We start from the raw sequence: 14461 nt of genomic DNA, 5'->3' as shown, positions 1-14461 counted from the left end.
AAATGGTTAAAATTAAATCCAGGGACTGAAAACGAAGTGTCACCCCTTTTAATACTGTTTACTAAAGAGCCACATGTTTCCCCATTTGACCCAAATTTTTGAAGCCTAATACCTTTAAATAGGTAAGCTAAGAGGCAAACTTTGTCAGGAATACAAGTAAAAATTGCTCAGCAACTTATTTTCTAGTAGGAACAACATATTAAATGTTAAGTCATAGGATAAAACTTATCTAAAATACAATCAAAAATCACTTAATGTCTTCTGATATGAACTCATGTATAAAAGAAACAGGGAAAATAAAATAAATAGGCAAGTAGACAAGAGAGGAAAAAGCTTGTTTTAAAAAACAAACCTAGGTTATTGAAGCAACCTACCTAAAAGGGAAATTAATTGAGAAATCTAAGTAGTTACTACAACCAGCTCCCCATGTTTCAAAACACAGGAGGAGGAACATAGATGACTTAAAATTGTGGGCTACCTTCTAAACGTCCATTAATACTACCAACCTGACTTCTCTGTGGCCCATCCCTGGCCCTTTCAAAGTAGCCAGGCCTTCTGCCTATCATTGTGGTAGTCCACGAAGCCAGCCCAAGTAAAGAACACAAGGAGTAGTCTCTATTGAACAACAAAAAAAGAACACCTGTCACATATTTGCCCAGAGTCCACTCCATGCTTTCTGCCTTAAATCACTGCCTCATGCCCACCTAAGTCCTGACCTCACATTCCATAACTGAAAGAGCAACAACATCTGCTTCTGGCGGAAGTATCTGGAATCCATTACACCTCCAGGGAAGAGACAGGCCCAGATTTAGCCCTTACCACCTGGATAACATTTGGTACACACAAAGAACCGCTATGTAACAGACAGCTTTCTCAGACGAGACTGTGATCAACAAGGGGCCATGGGCTTTGCAGGTCAAGTTCTGGCACAGCAGTCACAGCTAAGCATCTGACTCCAGGCCAGTGGACACAGCAGGGATTTATGGCCTGACACCCTGTCCCTACTGAGCTGTGCAGCACAGCCCACCCTCGCCAGTGCTGCACTCCAGACCCATCCTTGCCCTTGGCTCCCACTTCTCCCAGCTGAACACCTACAACCATGATATTTGTGTAGAAGCTATACCCTTTCCTACCCTGCTACAATTCCTGCCTAGTAGAAGAACCGGCTTTACCAGTCCCTCCCATTGAATCTTCAACAAAGGTTCATATCATTTCATGTATCATATCATATCATATCATTATCATATCATATGTTTTCAGACCAGAAGGTAGAAAATTTGATTATAAGATCAGATGTTGTGATCAGGATATCTGGAGTCCCTACTTGTTCATATAAAATACTTTTTCTGGGTAAAGTTTGGTTCTGCACCAGTACTCTTTTTTTTTTTTTTTTTTTTTTTTTGAGACGGAGTCTCGCTCTGCCGCCCAGGCTGGAGTACAGTGGCCGGATCTCAGCTCACTGCAAGCTCCGCCTCCCGGGTTCACGCCATTCTCCTGCCTCAGCCTCCCGAGTAGCTGGGACTATAGGCGCCCGCCACCACGCCCGGCTAGTTTTTTGTATTTTTAAAGTAGAGACGGGGTTTCACCGGGTTAGCCAGGATGGTCTCGATCTCCTGACCTCGTGATCCGCCCGTCTCGGCCTCCCAAAGTGCTGGGGGATTACAGGCTTGAGCCACCACGCCCGGCCTGCACCAGTACTCTTATACTCACTAACTTAACATAGATCAGACAATTCACTTCTCCTTTGAAAGGAGCAGAAGTCACCCTGAGAAAAGACAGGTCTGTCTGTGTCCCTAAAGCACAGCTCCAATAACAGACCAACGAAGATCTCTGCTTTCTCATAGTAACTCCAGATCTCCTGGATCAATTCTAGGGAGCACAAGATTTTACAACATCACATCTTTGGTGCTCATAAAAAGTGTATCAGAAGTGTGATAAACAGCAGCTCACCTCCCAATCCCCTGGCCTTTTAGTATTAGTCTATGCAATGCCCCTGAGAGCCTACAGCATCTAATGAAGTAAATCTTGGGAAACCTCTAATGCATACGTGTAGATGTGTGTGCACTCATGCATGTGTGATCTCCCCATCTACACACCAGGCCTAGGCTCATACAGACCCACTTCTAGATAAGCTGGAACTAATAGACTATTATCATCTTACAGGCAAATCCAAGAAATATATTCAATGGCAAGAAAGTGAAATTCCTGATCACATTTCATCCTGACAAGAAACCTGTATGATGCCAGGCAAGGTTATCATCTGTACTGAAATGTGAGTTCGTTCATTGATTCAATCAACATTTAGGGAGTACCTATACCAAGCCATAATGTCAGGTGTCAAGGATAAAGTGACGAATGACAGTGTCTCAGCCCTCAAATAACTCACAATCTATATGAACTGATATAAAAGTCGGCCATAACTGCTTAGTGTGTAAAGTACTATAACAACAACAACAAAAAAGCCTTGGGAATTTGGGGTAAACTCCCCACACCTATTCAAGGTAGAGAAGTCTATGTATGTGTGAGAGGTGGAGTTAAGGAATGAATCCCTCATTGAGATTACCTCCAAATTGAAACCTAGGTTATCAGCAGTTCACTACTAAAACCCCCAATAACTTGATCTCCAAGCTCCTAAAGAAAGGAAAGAGGTTCATCTGGTTCCTGGTCCACTGTTATGACCTCTCCACAACTAAAAACTCTCTTCACCTCTGCCCCAGCCCTGGCCCATGCTACCTAACTTGAGCCCCTATCATCTAAACTGATAGCTGCACCTGCACAGTAGGAATTAACTTGTCACAGGAGATCCAGACAAGGAATCATGGACCATCATATGCTTCCTTTTCTAGAATACTGCTGTAATATGTTAGGCCAGCCAAGTGAGAAATGTTGGCAATCAGAGCAGACTCTAAAACCCAGTGGAAAACCGTGAGTAGCCCAGCAAGCCATGATGGTATACCATAATCACCACAAATGCCTTTTGAATCCCAGAAACTCAACCTATACCAGAAGATGAATCCACCCTACCCCAGGCCCTTTATATCAAGCATGCTCCCCAACCTGTCATGGTTGTAAGGAGGACCTGAAGGTGAGCTATATGATGTAATACTCCTCACCTTAATTTCTGCCTCCTCAACAGCTTGAGGTAACACACTCCAGAGAGAACCAATTCTCAGTCTCCTGCCACTCCATGCTACCATGACACACCTAACAACTGGTGGATATATTTGAGGCAATACTATTATCAAATCAATGACAAGTCTTACTATTGTTGACATCATAGAATGAAGGAAATTCTTTGTTGCTGTATTTGCATTCAAATGGAAATAACGCAAAATACGCTTTTCCAAGTAAAACTCACCAAATGTTAAATCACTGTCATTCTCCTCATTCCTCCCCACCTTAACTAATTTAAGGCCCAGAATTCCAGGCTTGAGATTCCCCACAAAAGCAGACTCCCCATACCCCCACCTTCCCTCCTAGAATCCTTCTACCACTCTCCTTAATTTGGGCTGGTAAAGAGTGCAAACCACTAGCTGCTATAAATATTAAAATCAAACTGACTCTACACTTTCTTTCCCTAATGAATTTCTTCTCCACCCAAATTATCAAGCAAATACCTTAAGTAATTAAAAATAGCCTACTCTGCTTCTGCTGGAGAATGCAAAGTAGTTCACAGTGCAAATCTTCCACTGTCCACTGCTTAACTCAACTTAATCATTTTTGGTTTTAAATACAATCCTGACCTCTGTGACAAAGCCATCAAATTACTAGAGTAAGTGACTTCCTAAAGTGAAATTTAGAACACAAGGCATACATTGGTAGCCAAACCATCTTGCAAATATCTCTTACCTTTCAATTAAAGATTTAATGTCCTCAACTTCCTGAGAATTTCACTTACGTTAATCCATATAAATTAACATTTAAATAAAACACTACAGTCAAGAATTCCTGTATCTTCACATGATATATATGATTTATGAAAATAATGGGGGACTTTAAAAGGGATCTGAGATTAAGAATAGAAGCTATGAACACTTTCACCATCACACAGTACACTACTGAGTGCACATATATCCTTACTCTCTTTATCACATTATTTCTAAGTGAAATTATCTAAGCTTAAATTTATTTCAAGATTATTTCAAGTACCATCTAAATACTTTTCGCACTGCTAACTGTAAACTCCATGAGTGTCAGGACCATGTCTTATTCATCTCATCTCCTAAGTCAGTTACTTACACACAATAGGTGCATGGGAAGCATTTCACTTAATTACAGGACAAGAAAAAGGGTCTCCAAAAGAAACACTTACACCAAACTAAACATCATAAGGTTCATCTCTTTTACAGTGAGTTGGAAAAAGTCAATCTTGAACTCCCACGTATCAGGAAAGAGGGAAAAGAACCCTCTATCTTTTTTGTACATATAAAGACAATAGGTTTCTCTAAAATTCATATAGAGACTGCATGGAAGTTCAGCCCTAAAATGCTGCTGGCAGTCCCCAAAGCTACATTAATCTAGTACAAATGCCATGCTAACATTTTTTTAAATAAATGAAACCCAAAAGCAGTAATACAAATTGAATATTTCCCTACATGAAAAAAGAAAACATTCAGACTGAGTAAAACACACCATAGGCAGAGTTAAAGGCAATGACAGACCAGGGGAGTGTTTTCATAACATTTAACAGACAAGGAATTAACCTGGGCAACAGGAAGAGCCAGCAAAAAGTGGAGCTCAAAGCCTAAGAGAAAAACTGATAAAGACCATGAACAAGAAACACAATGGATGACAAACTACAAATCAATATATGATGAGATGCCTAGCTTTACTAATAAGAAGGAAATAAGTATTATTATTATTATTATTATTTGAGATGGAGTTTTACTCTGTAGCCCAGGCTGGAGCACAGTGGTGCAATCTCAATTCACTGCAACCTCCACCTCTCGGGTTCAAGGGATTCTCCTGCCTCAGCCTCCTGAGTATCTGGGACTACAAGCCCATACCACCACACCCAGCTAATTTTTTTGTACTTTTAGTAGAGACGGGGTTTCACCATGTTGGCCAGGCTGGTCTCAAACTCCTGACCTCAAGTGGTCCGCCTGCCTCAGCCTCCCAAAGTGCTGGGATTACAGGTATGCGCCACCATACCCAGCCGAAAATAAGTATTTTAAATTAAATATTAGAGCAGGAAAGGTGAGGTTGGCCACCAGGAATAGTTTCTGATGGCGAATGCTATAGTTGTCACATCCTAGGCCACCTCCTTATCTTCAGATTCTTAGAAATTATCCAGCTTAACCTTGGGACTGCATCCTAGGAGCAGCTGAGAATATCATCACAGGAATCAGACAGGCCTGGTCTTGAGTTTATGCTCTGCCTTTCAGCAGCCATGTAACCCAGAGCATATCTTTTGATCTCCCTTAGCCTTAGTCTTCCCATCTAAAAGTGGGATAACACCTGCCCCTAGGAGGCTGTGATGTTAATATGAAATTACTCCTTAAATTGGCACCAGGTAGCACAGTGTCTGGTACACTTTCAAAACTGGGTTTATAACCCTACATGAACACAAAGGCAAATCTTTCCCTAAAAAGAGAGAAAAAATAGTTCATATTTTAAAATCAAATAAGTCTAGCCAAAAATGTTTTTTACATGTCCTTGTGCACATCTTACATGTTTATTTATAAAAATACTAATCCATGTCTACATATAATGTGCAGTATGCACAAATACACTTCTAAGTTTTTAACATATAATACATTTGTAAAGGTGCAGCCCTCACTGTAAAACAGGGACAATAATAGTATATACTTCATAGGCTGATGTGAGAATTAAATGAGTTAGTAATATATAAAGCATTTAAAATAGTGCCTAGGATAGAGCAAGTGTTATATCCCTAAGAGCTATTTTATTACCATTATTATTACCGATGCAGAATGAGTAGACCAAACTGCTTTGAGACGTTCACTGTGACAGGCTATCTGTCAGGTGCTAGGGATTCACAGGTGAACAAGACAGGCTCAGGGTCCTACCCGCGTGAAGTTTCCTGCCCTGTAAAGGAGCTAAACATTACACAAAGAAAAACAAAACTACCAACAGTACAAACTGTAATAAAGACAATGAAGGAAAGAGGCTGAGTAATCTGAGAGATGTGTTTTCAACGGGGGTGACAGATTTGTACCTGTCAGCCACATACTGGTCTTCTTCACCATAATAGTAACTGCATGATTTATAAGATGGCTGATGGGATGAATGATGCAATGTATGGTCAAAGAGCACCTGCCCAGCGTAGGACTCAAACCATGGGCCTTGTATGACCAGTACCATGCTCCTAACCAATAACCCGAGGCTCTATTCATGCAATACTCAATACTCCTTCAACTCACCTCTCAAACTGTGTCCCTGGTAAACATTTATTCATGCATATACTCATGAATTTAACAAATGCACACTTATTAACCATATGCATTATGCATATGTAAGACACAGGCTATTGCAGTCTACACCTACAGGACCTTATAATACAGCAGACTAGCTAGCAGCCACTTACCCCTAAACTCCAAACAACCCACTATTCAAATGTAATATTGAATCATTAAGTCATTTAATATTGACTTACAAGTGAAGTTTAATAAGCTGTAAGTACCATATTTCATCAAATATAACACACCATTGATTTTTAAGACGTACTATTAATTACTGGTAAAAAAGAAAAAATGAGGCGGGTGGATCACCTGAAGTCAGGAGTTTGAGACCTGCCTGACCAACATGGAGAAACCCCATCTCTACTAAAAATACAAAATTAACAGGGCATGGTGGCACATACCTGTAATCCCAGCTACTCAGGAGGCTGAGGCAGGAGAATCGCTTGAACCCAGGAGGCAGAGGTTGCTGTGAGCTGAGACTGTGCCATTGCACTCCAGCCTGAGCAACAAGAGCAAAACTCTGTCTCAAAAAAATTACATATATATCAATAATAAGACACATCCTAACGTAAGAAATGTTATAATGTAAAAAAATGTGGGTCTATCGCGCCTGTAATCCCAGCACTTTGGGAGGCTGAGGTGGGTGGATCATGAGGTCAGGAGATTGAGATCATCCTAGCTAACACAGTGAAACCCCGTCTCCACTAAAAATACAAAAAAATTAGCCAGGCGTGGTGGCGGGTGCCTGTAGTCCCAGCCACTTAGGAGGCTGAGGCAGGAGAATGGCGTGAACCCAGGAGGCGGAGCTTGCAGTGCGCCGACATGGCACCTCTGCACTCCAGCCTGGGGGACAGAGCGAGACTCTGTCTTAAAAAAAAAAAAAAAAAATGTGGGTCTATGGCATGCCAGTCCCTTGATGAAATGAAATTGTTGCCCTGCACTTAAGAGAAATTATTTTTAACATTCCCAATTACATTTCTATGGAAAAACAAATTTGATGTCAGAAAATCAAATCACTTTCTCATGGCTACATTGGTACATTTGAATCAAAGCTATTTTGTATTTCTGAAATAAAGATTTGGTTGTTAGATGCAATGGCAACAGATACTAGTATCCAAAACATCACTGTTGAGTATCTCCTTTTCCAAACTACACTTTAAATGCATCTCTGATTCTAAAAACAGGCCTACACACCTGGTAAACACAGGGAGAAGGAAGGCAACACCTTTGAGCAGAATAGTCACCTTCTCAACACATCACTGAGGCTGCCAAAAAAAATCAGAGCTTCGAAGAAAGCAGCTTAAATTATCACATGGTACATGCTGGTGGAAACGATACTGCAGAGTCAGAAGACCTGGGTGCTAGTACCCCTTCTGATACTCACTGGGAACTTTCGGGATTTCCTCATCTGCCGTACAAAGGTTTGGGACCAGTTGGCTTTTAAGCTTTACTTTCTGGCATTAAAATACCAAAATTCTGAGGTTCAAAAATACTGGCTCTTATTCCCTATTTATTCTAAAAGACTCAAGTTACAGAAACTACTGACCAGTTTTAAAAAGACCTTGCATTACTTTATGCTTCTCTTAAAACGTCACTATTTCAACTTTAAGGGTGCTTATGAAATCCTTAAACTTTCCCATGGAAGAAATCTTTCTCATTTTACATTGTATTTTCTCTCTCCACTTCAACTGGATCCTTTTCCTTTTTTTTTTTTTTTTTTTTTTTTTTTTTTTTTTTGAGAGTCTCACGCTGTCGCCCAGGCTGGAGTGCAGTGGCACGATCTCAGCTCACTGCAAGCTCCACCTCCCGGGTTCAAGCAATTCTCCTGCCTCAGCCTCCTGAGTAGCTGGGATTACACACCCGGCTAATTTTTGTATTTTTAGTAGAGATGGGGTTTCGCCATCTTGGCCAGGCTGGTCTTGAACTCCTGACCTTGTGATCCACCCGCCTCAGCCTCCCAAAGTGCTGGGACTACAGGCATGAGCCACTGTGCCAGGCCCCTTTTCCTTTTCTCATAAGCTGTAAAACAGGGCTCTGAAAGACAATTACCAGTGTTCACTTGAGTTTTTTGTTGTTGTTGCTGTTAACTCTAATCAATATTGCAACACTATGACCTTCAGCAAGTAACGTACCATAAGTTTAAACTTAACAGAGGGAACAAAATTCCCTAACATCTGCAGCTCTATTAGCTTCACAGTCTAAATAATTTCTGGCCCCTTTAAAAAAAAAAAGTTTGCAAGGTGATGTTGGAGCTGCTATTTTTCTAGTGGGAGTGAAAATGGGCTCAGAAATGTGGCATGGGAAATAGGAGTTAGAGTTTTGTGAATTTAGAGGTGTTTATACATTAAACATTGTTGTCCATAACCCCTCTTGATATAGAATATATCTTGGTTTAGATCTCAGACCCTTAACAATAAGTTAATCACATGACTTAGATAATTCAAGCCCACTCCAATAACAAAACTTAACCAGATGGTCACTCTAAAGCCAAGTGATCCTGGGAGTCTAAGAACGAACTTCCACTTCTGTGGGAAGAGGACTGAGAGTTCTGCTAAGGGTGGAGTAAGGAGCTAGATCTTTTAGACACTCTTCCTTTATTCTCTAGATTTTTCTAGACAGCAGAACTACCTGAGGCTAGGATCTTGCAGAACCTCAGACTAGCAAGACCACAGAAGCGAAAGACACAGGTGGGGAACTTCTTCCTGGGGTTTCCCACCACAGTGGTTGTGCTGCGCACCTGATCTTCTACATTCTAACCCACTATCTATTCAAATTAAGCTGGTTTAAAACCATATTCAATATACTTCATTCTTGGTGCTCAAACTCTATTGCCCTGAGTGATTACTGGGTATAACGAATTCTTTTTGTCCTTCTGCCTACAACACCCTCAAGAATCTCCAGAAAGCTTTACCAAACAAACCAACTATTTCATACTTGCTAACATTATCTAGCCAGACCTTTGTCCTCAAGTGATTGGCAACTAAGTGTTAGCTACTGAGTGCACACTCATCAATGCACACTTTTAGAATGTAATCTTCTCAAGAAAGGAATTAAGTCTCATAAAATACTCAGTACAAGCAGAATTACGAACAAACCGGAAAAAGAAAACTAACTTTATTACATACGAGATACTTTATATAAATTGCTCCACTTATTCTGCAGTGAAGCCAGATCATCCTGTACATCATCATTGCTAAAACGCACATTTTTTTTCACTTTTTAAAAAACCAGGATACATGTGACAACCACTGGTGTGTCACAATTTTAATAAGCAATCGTTTTTGTTAGTGGTAAACAAAATAATGGTCCACCTTACAAGTGATGGTGCTTCAGGCTCACTGAAATGTGTTAATATTTTCATGTGATTGGAAACACTGAAAAACAGATTAAGAAAAGTGTCCAGGGTTATTACACAGACTGAAAAGGGACTAGCCAGATTTCAAACCCTGATGTGGATGATTACAAAGTTTCTTTCTACTATAACCTACCTGACAAGCACAGAGACTTTGAATATAGCAAGAATTTTCCATAGTCAGCGTGTCTCAAAGACTAGCAACCTTGGGTGCTAAGTTTTCGGGAACTGATGTGTCCACAAACCGCCTGTTGGAGGCACTGCAAATAAGCTGGTTTAGGTCCCAGCCAACCATAAGCTTCTAGGAGTCTATGCGGCTATGCCGACCCACTCTGTGTAAAACTATCTTTCCCCTGACGTACAATCTTGCGGAGGGGGAATTCGAAGTGTAGGACCTTTCCGTACTAGGGACAGCCTCATCCCCCAACTTCCTAGTGAGACACTTCCCCTACCTCTCAACCCAGACACTTACCTTCCCCACCTCTTCACCCCCAACTCCAAATAAGGCCAGTCTAGACGCCACCCCCACCCTGTCACTTGTCACCGCTGGGCCGAAAGCAAGCTTCCAAATTTACAGGGCTCCCAGACCCGAATCCTGGCTCAGCCACCCAGTATCTCCATCTACCAGCGGCCTAAGTCATGCCCCCCACCCCACGTATCCAGCAAAGCTCCTTCCTCCGTAGGGGTCGCCGACTTGAAGCCGGAATCCCAAACCGCTCCCAGGCCCCCGCCGAGGTCCCGCCCTGAGGGCCCAGCCGCCGCCTGGGCCAGGACGCTGGGTCCGGCGAGGCCAAGAACCCGCGGGCGCAAGGAAGACAGTCCTGGCCGGACTCACGGAGAAAGCTGCGCGACAGCAGACGGGCGGCTGCGAGGCCGCTGCTGCCGGAGACCATGGTAGCGATGTCAGCGGCAGCCGCAAGGGTCGCGGTCATCCGCCAATGACACTCCCAGGCCCCCGGGGACCTCACAGGGACAGAGGCCTAGGCGGAGGGTGGCCACAGCAGTCGCCTGAACAAATTTCCTTCTACAGAGGATTCTTCACGGAACAGCGGCGATGGCAGGTGAAGACAAAGAGGCATCCTGTCGGAGAGGCAGATAATAACTCGGCTCCTTCCTAGAAATGTGGGTTTGATTAACATGAATTATAACAGCAGCTGGGGGTAAACCCCCACGTGAGACTGGCCGGCGCGTGGCATTGTGGGCAATGTAGTCTGACGGCCGCGACTGGTTCGTAGGTTTTGAGTGAGGCTGCGGGAAGGGAGCGAGGGGAGAGCGGCAGTGAGACCGGGGAGACAAGGGACTTGAAGACTAGGAGGGAAGAAACAGCGAGGTGAGGTGCGAAGAGCAGTGCCAGAACTTTGTATCCCAGGCCCATCTCTTCCCCCCTTCGTTTTCCTCGTTTGCTATTAGAAAGAATAATATTTCTCACCGCGTACCTGTGCCTGGACCCGGAAGGGTTGCCTCTGGGGACGGGAATTCGAACTGGCGCTGGTGGCATGTGAAGGGAAAGACGTGATGAGAAAAACCAAAAGTTATCTTAGTGACAGTTAATTTCTTGGAATGTGGAGTTTCTAGTTAAATAATCATGCAGTGTTTGACTAGCAGTAAGTGTATGACTGTTTATTCCCTGGGTATCCTAAGGGCTGAAATTCGAGGTCAAATGCGACTTTGCTCCCTGTTTGGACAAACAGTTCCCTCTTCTGTAACAGCTTTAGAAGGAACCTCAGGGAGTCCCAGAGTCAAAAGGTAAACAAGAGATGAAGTAATCTGCGTCTCTGCCGAAAATCGTGCTCCTGAGATTCCTCATCAGAATTGTCAATAAAATTGCAATCCTAATTTACTTAGGTAGTCATTATAATTGGCACTGAGCTGTGGGATGGATGAGTGGGATTACCCAAGGAGATTGCCCAATACTTCCTTTATGATCCAATTATTGCCATTATCAGGTTGGACTTCACTGCAAATAAACTCCTCGATCACGGATCATGTTCTTGTGATAATTAAATTACTCAGAGTTAAATAGTATCAGTGGTTTCCAGATATATCCATTATAACAAATTGGACATTTTTATAGCAAATAAATAGAAAATCCCTTGCTATTTTATATAGCAAAATTCTTCGTGAACTGAGTTATATGTTTAGTTTCATTTAATTGATAAAATGATGACAAAAAGTATAATTTCAGTACACTTTTAATGAAAATTTGTATTTCCATGAAGATGGGTATTTTTGTTTGTTTTGTACACTGAAGTATCCCCAGCACCTTGAACAATGCTTGACACAAATAACTCATCGTTGAATTGAATTGATATATATGGGAGAATAGTAGTATATAGATTATTTTTTGGATCCACAGACAATGTTTGATGAACTTAGGATATTTCAATCTCTTGTAATAACTGCACCCCTGTGGCAGACCAGGTCTCATTAATGCAAGCCTCCATAACAACGTTTCAGTACTGAGTAGCTAAGTTAAATATTAAAAGCCAGTGCCCTTGTACAAAGGCTGGGATGTAACAAAAGCCCACCAAGGGTTTTTGCCTGGGCCTTTCCTGGGCCTTAAAGCATGACAAATTAATGAAGGAATTCTTAACGGGACCCATTTAAGATTAAACAAGTTTTATTGGGGATCTGAAGAAACTCCCCAGGCCTCCACAAACAAGTTTATTGGAGGTCTGAGGGAACTCTCCAAACCTCTGTGATTTAGCAGGGGGCAAGATAAGGGTAATCACCCCAGCATCTAAACCCATGTAGATTAAGTAAATTTACTGAGCCTCCAAGGAAGGTCTTCAGTACTCAGACCTTAGTTATAGATTAAAAGAAGCTAATCACTTATGTCTTTAGATAAATGCACGCTTACACGTAAACATAGCTTGGAAGGCATATAAGCTCTAGAAAACTGTAATTTTGAGTTGGTCTGGCGATAATTTCCAGGACTTTTCTATGTAACCGGTTGCAGAAATAAAAACTCTCTTCCTCCCCAGTTCATCTACATCTCATTATTGGGCCACAAAAACTAGCAGCCCAACCCTCAATTTGGTCCGGGAACACCCCTACCTCAATTCTGTAGCTCACAGGTAGGGGACAACTACACTAGTCAATACCAACCACTCATCTTTGCAGACTGAGTTTGGGAATCAGACAGGTCTGGGTTCAGATTCCAACTCTGCCACTGGCTACGGGACCTCTGGGTTTCAGGTTTTATTACTGAGATGGGTATGAAACTTCCTAAGAGTGTTGTGAACATTTAATACACTTAGTATATAAAGCTACTGTCACCTTGTACCAAATATTCAATAATGGTAGTTATTATCATTAAAGAACTGTCTTTTTTACATGGCAGGATCATGTTTTAAAGGTTTTAACTAAAGTGAGTAACCAAATTAGAACAGGATATTTCTATTTGTCTCAAAACTTTGTCTAAAGCTCTAAAGCTGAAGACAACAAGCCTTCCCTCCACATCCATGAGGAGGGCAGTCTAGGAGCTACTTCTCTCTGAAGTTTGATAGGAGGTGGCCAAATGTGTCTTTGAATTCTCACCCCCACATCCCAGCCGGCTCAGATAAGCGAAAGACTAGAATTCATTGTATGAGGGTGTGAAAGAAAAATAAATCTCAGGACCCCAAAGTCACCAAGCCAAGAGAAAAGTCCAGCTGGGAACTGCATCAGGCAAACCTACCTCCCATTTTAGCTACAAAGATAATCAGCTACATACCTCCCTCACAATCTGCCCACAGGAAATTCCTTGTGGATAAAGGACAGGCAGAACTCAGAGTCATCCCTCTGAGGCTCACCTGAGACAGATGCATGTCTGATTGCTACCTCTGCCCTATTGTTTATGTAAAAATGCAGATTCACTGAGCCAGACTAAATTGTATATTCAGTGGAAGGCTGATCAAGGACTCAAAAGAATGCAACCTTTTGTTGCTTATCTACTTCTAACCAAGAAGTCCCTGCCTTACTGGATGGACCAATGTACATCTTACTAATATTGATGTGTCATGCCTTCCTAAAATGTATAAAAGCATGCTGTACCCCCAACCACCTTGGGCACATGTCATCCGGACTTTCTGAGTCACGGGTGCATCCTTAACCTTGGCAAAATAAATTTTCTAAATTGACTGAGACCTGTCTCAGATATTTTGGATTAACAAGGGGATTGATGCTTCTGAGTCTAGAGTTGTCAGTTTAATGTTCTTGTTTCCCTCCACTCCCAGCCAAGTTTGTGGGTGAGGGCTTCTTACCAAAACATTGGTGGTATTAAATTTCAGGATAAATCCCTACGGACTGCAGAAATTCATGAGCCCACCTTAGTTAGCTAGATAGGTCTTGGTCAGAGAATGCTTGAGGAAACTTGAATTTGGAAGGCAGGCCTAACAGTTAAGCTATGTCTGCCTCCTTCCTAGAGAATTGCAACGGCAGGAAGCTAGCTGGAGCAGTCCTCATCAGCAGGCAGGGCAATATTTGGTGTATCAAGATGTGTTAATATTCCTGTAGTAAAATGCATGCCAAGAAAGTTGAACTTCCCCCTAAGAGACATGCCATCCTCTGAGGCAAGGAACCCTAGCATAAAAGACTGCAGAAAACCCCCAGAGGGAGGAGGAAGGCAGGAAGAGTTACAAGGAGGCCAGCCAAAGAGTACCCAACTGACATCAGGATACTGTGCAGGGGAGTGGGAGAGGAGTTT

General features: G+C 42.2%; 2 protein-coding genes and 1 long non-coding RNA gene across 3 annotated transcripts in view; 1 reads left to right on the top strand and 2 right to left on the bottom strand.

The window, feature by feature from the left end:
- SUCLG1 (succinate-CoA ligase GDP/ADP-forming subunit alpha) overlaps positions 1–10912 on the bottom strand; it is a 36303-nt gene extending 25391 nt beyond the window's left edge. Inside the window, exon 1 of the mRNA XM_050754698.1 lies at positions 10610–10912. Coding sequence (XP_050610655.1) covers positions 10610–10706 — 97 coding nt within the window. The 5' untranslated portion in view covers positions 10707–10912. The remainder of the gene's footprint in view (positions 1–10609) is intronic.
- On the bottom strand, positions 8092–10187 carry LOC126934169 (uncharacterized). The gene is made up of 2 exons (XR_007718853.1): positions 9911–10187; positions 8092–9796 (listed from the first exon to the last, which is right to left on the bottom strand). It is a non-coding gene; the product is annotated as an uncharacterized LOC126934169 (long non-coding RNA).
- Positions 10913–11009: 97 nt separating the features above from the next.
- Positions 11010–14461, top strand: part of DNAH6 (dynein axonemal heavy chain 6) — a 368310-nt gene continuing 364858 nt past the window's right edge. Inside the window, exon 1 of the mRNA XM_050754693.1 lies at positions 11010–11104. The gene's annotated coding sequence lies outside the window, so the exon portion shown is untranslated. The remainder of the gene's footprint in view (positions 11105–14461) is intronic.

Source organism: Macaca thibetana, chromosome 13 (assembly GCF_024542745.1).
Source record: "Macaca thibetana thibetana isolate TM-01 chromosome 13, ASM2454274v1, whole genome shotgun sequence".
Classification (NCBI taxonomy): domain Eukaryota; kingdom Metazoa; phylum Chordata; class Mammalia; order Primates; family Cercopithecidae; genus Macaca; species Macaca thibetana.
The sequence above is the reverse complement of the archived record's forward strand: the minus strand, read 5'-3'. Positions and strand labels throughout refer to the sequence as shown.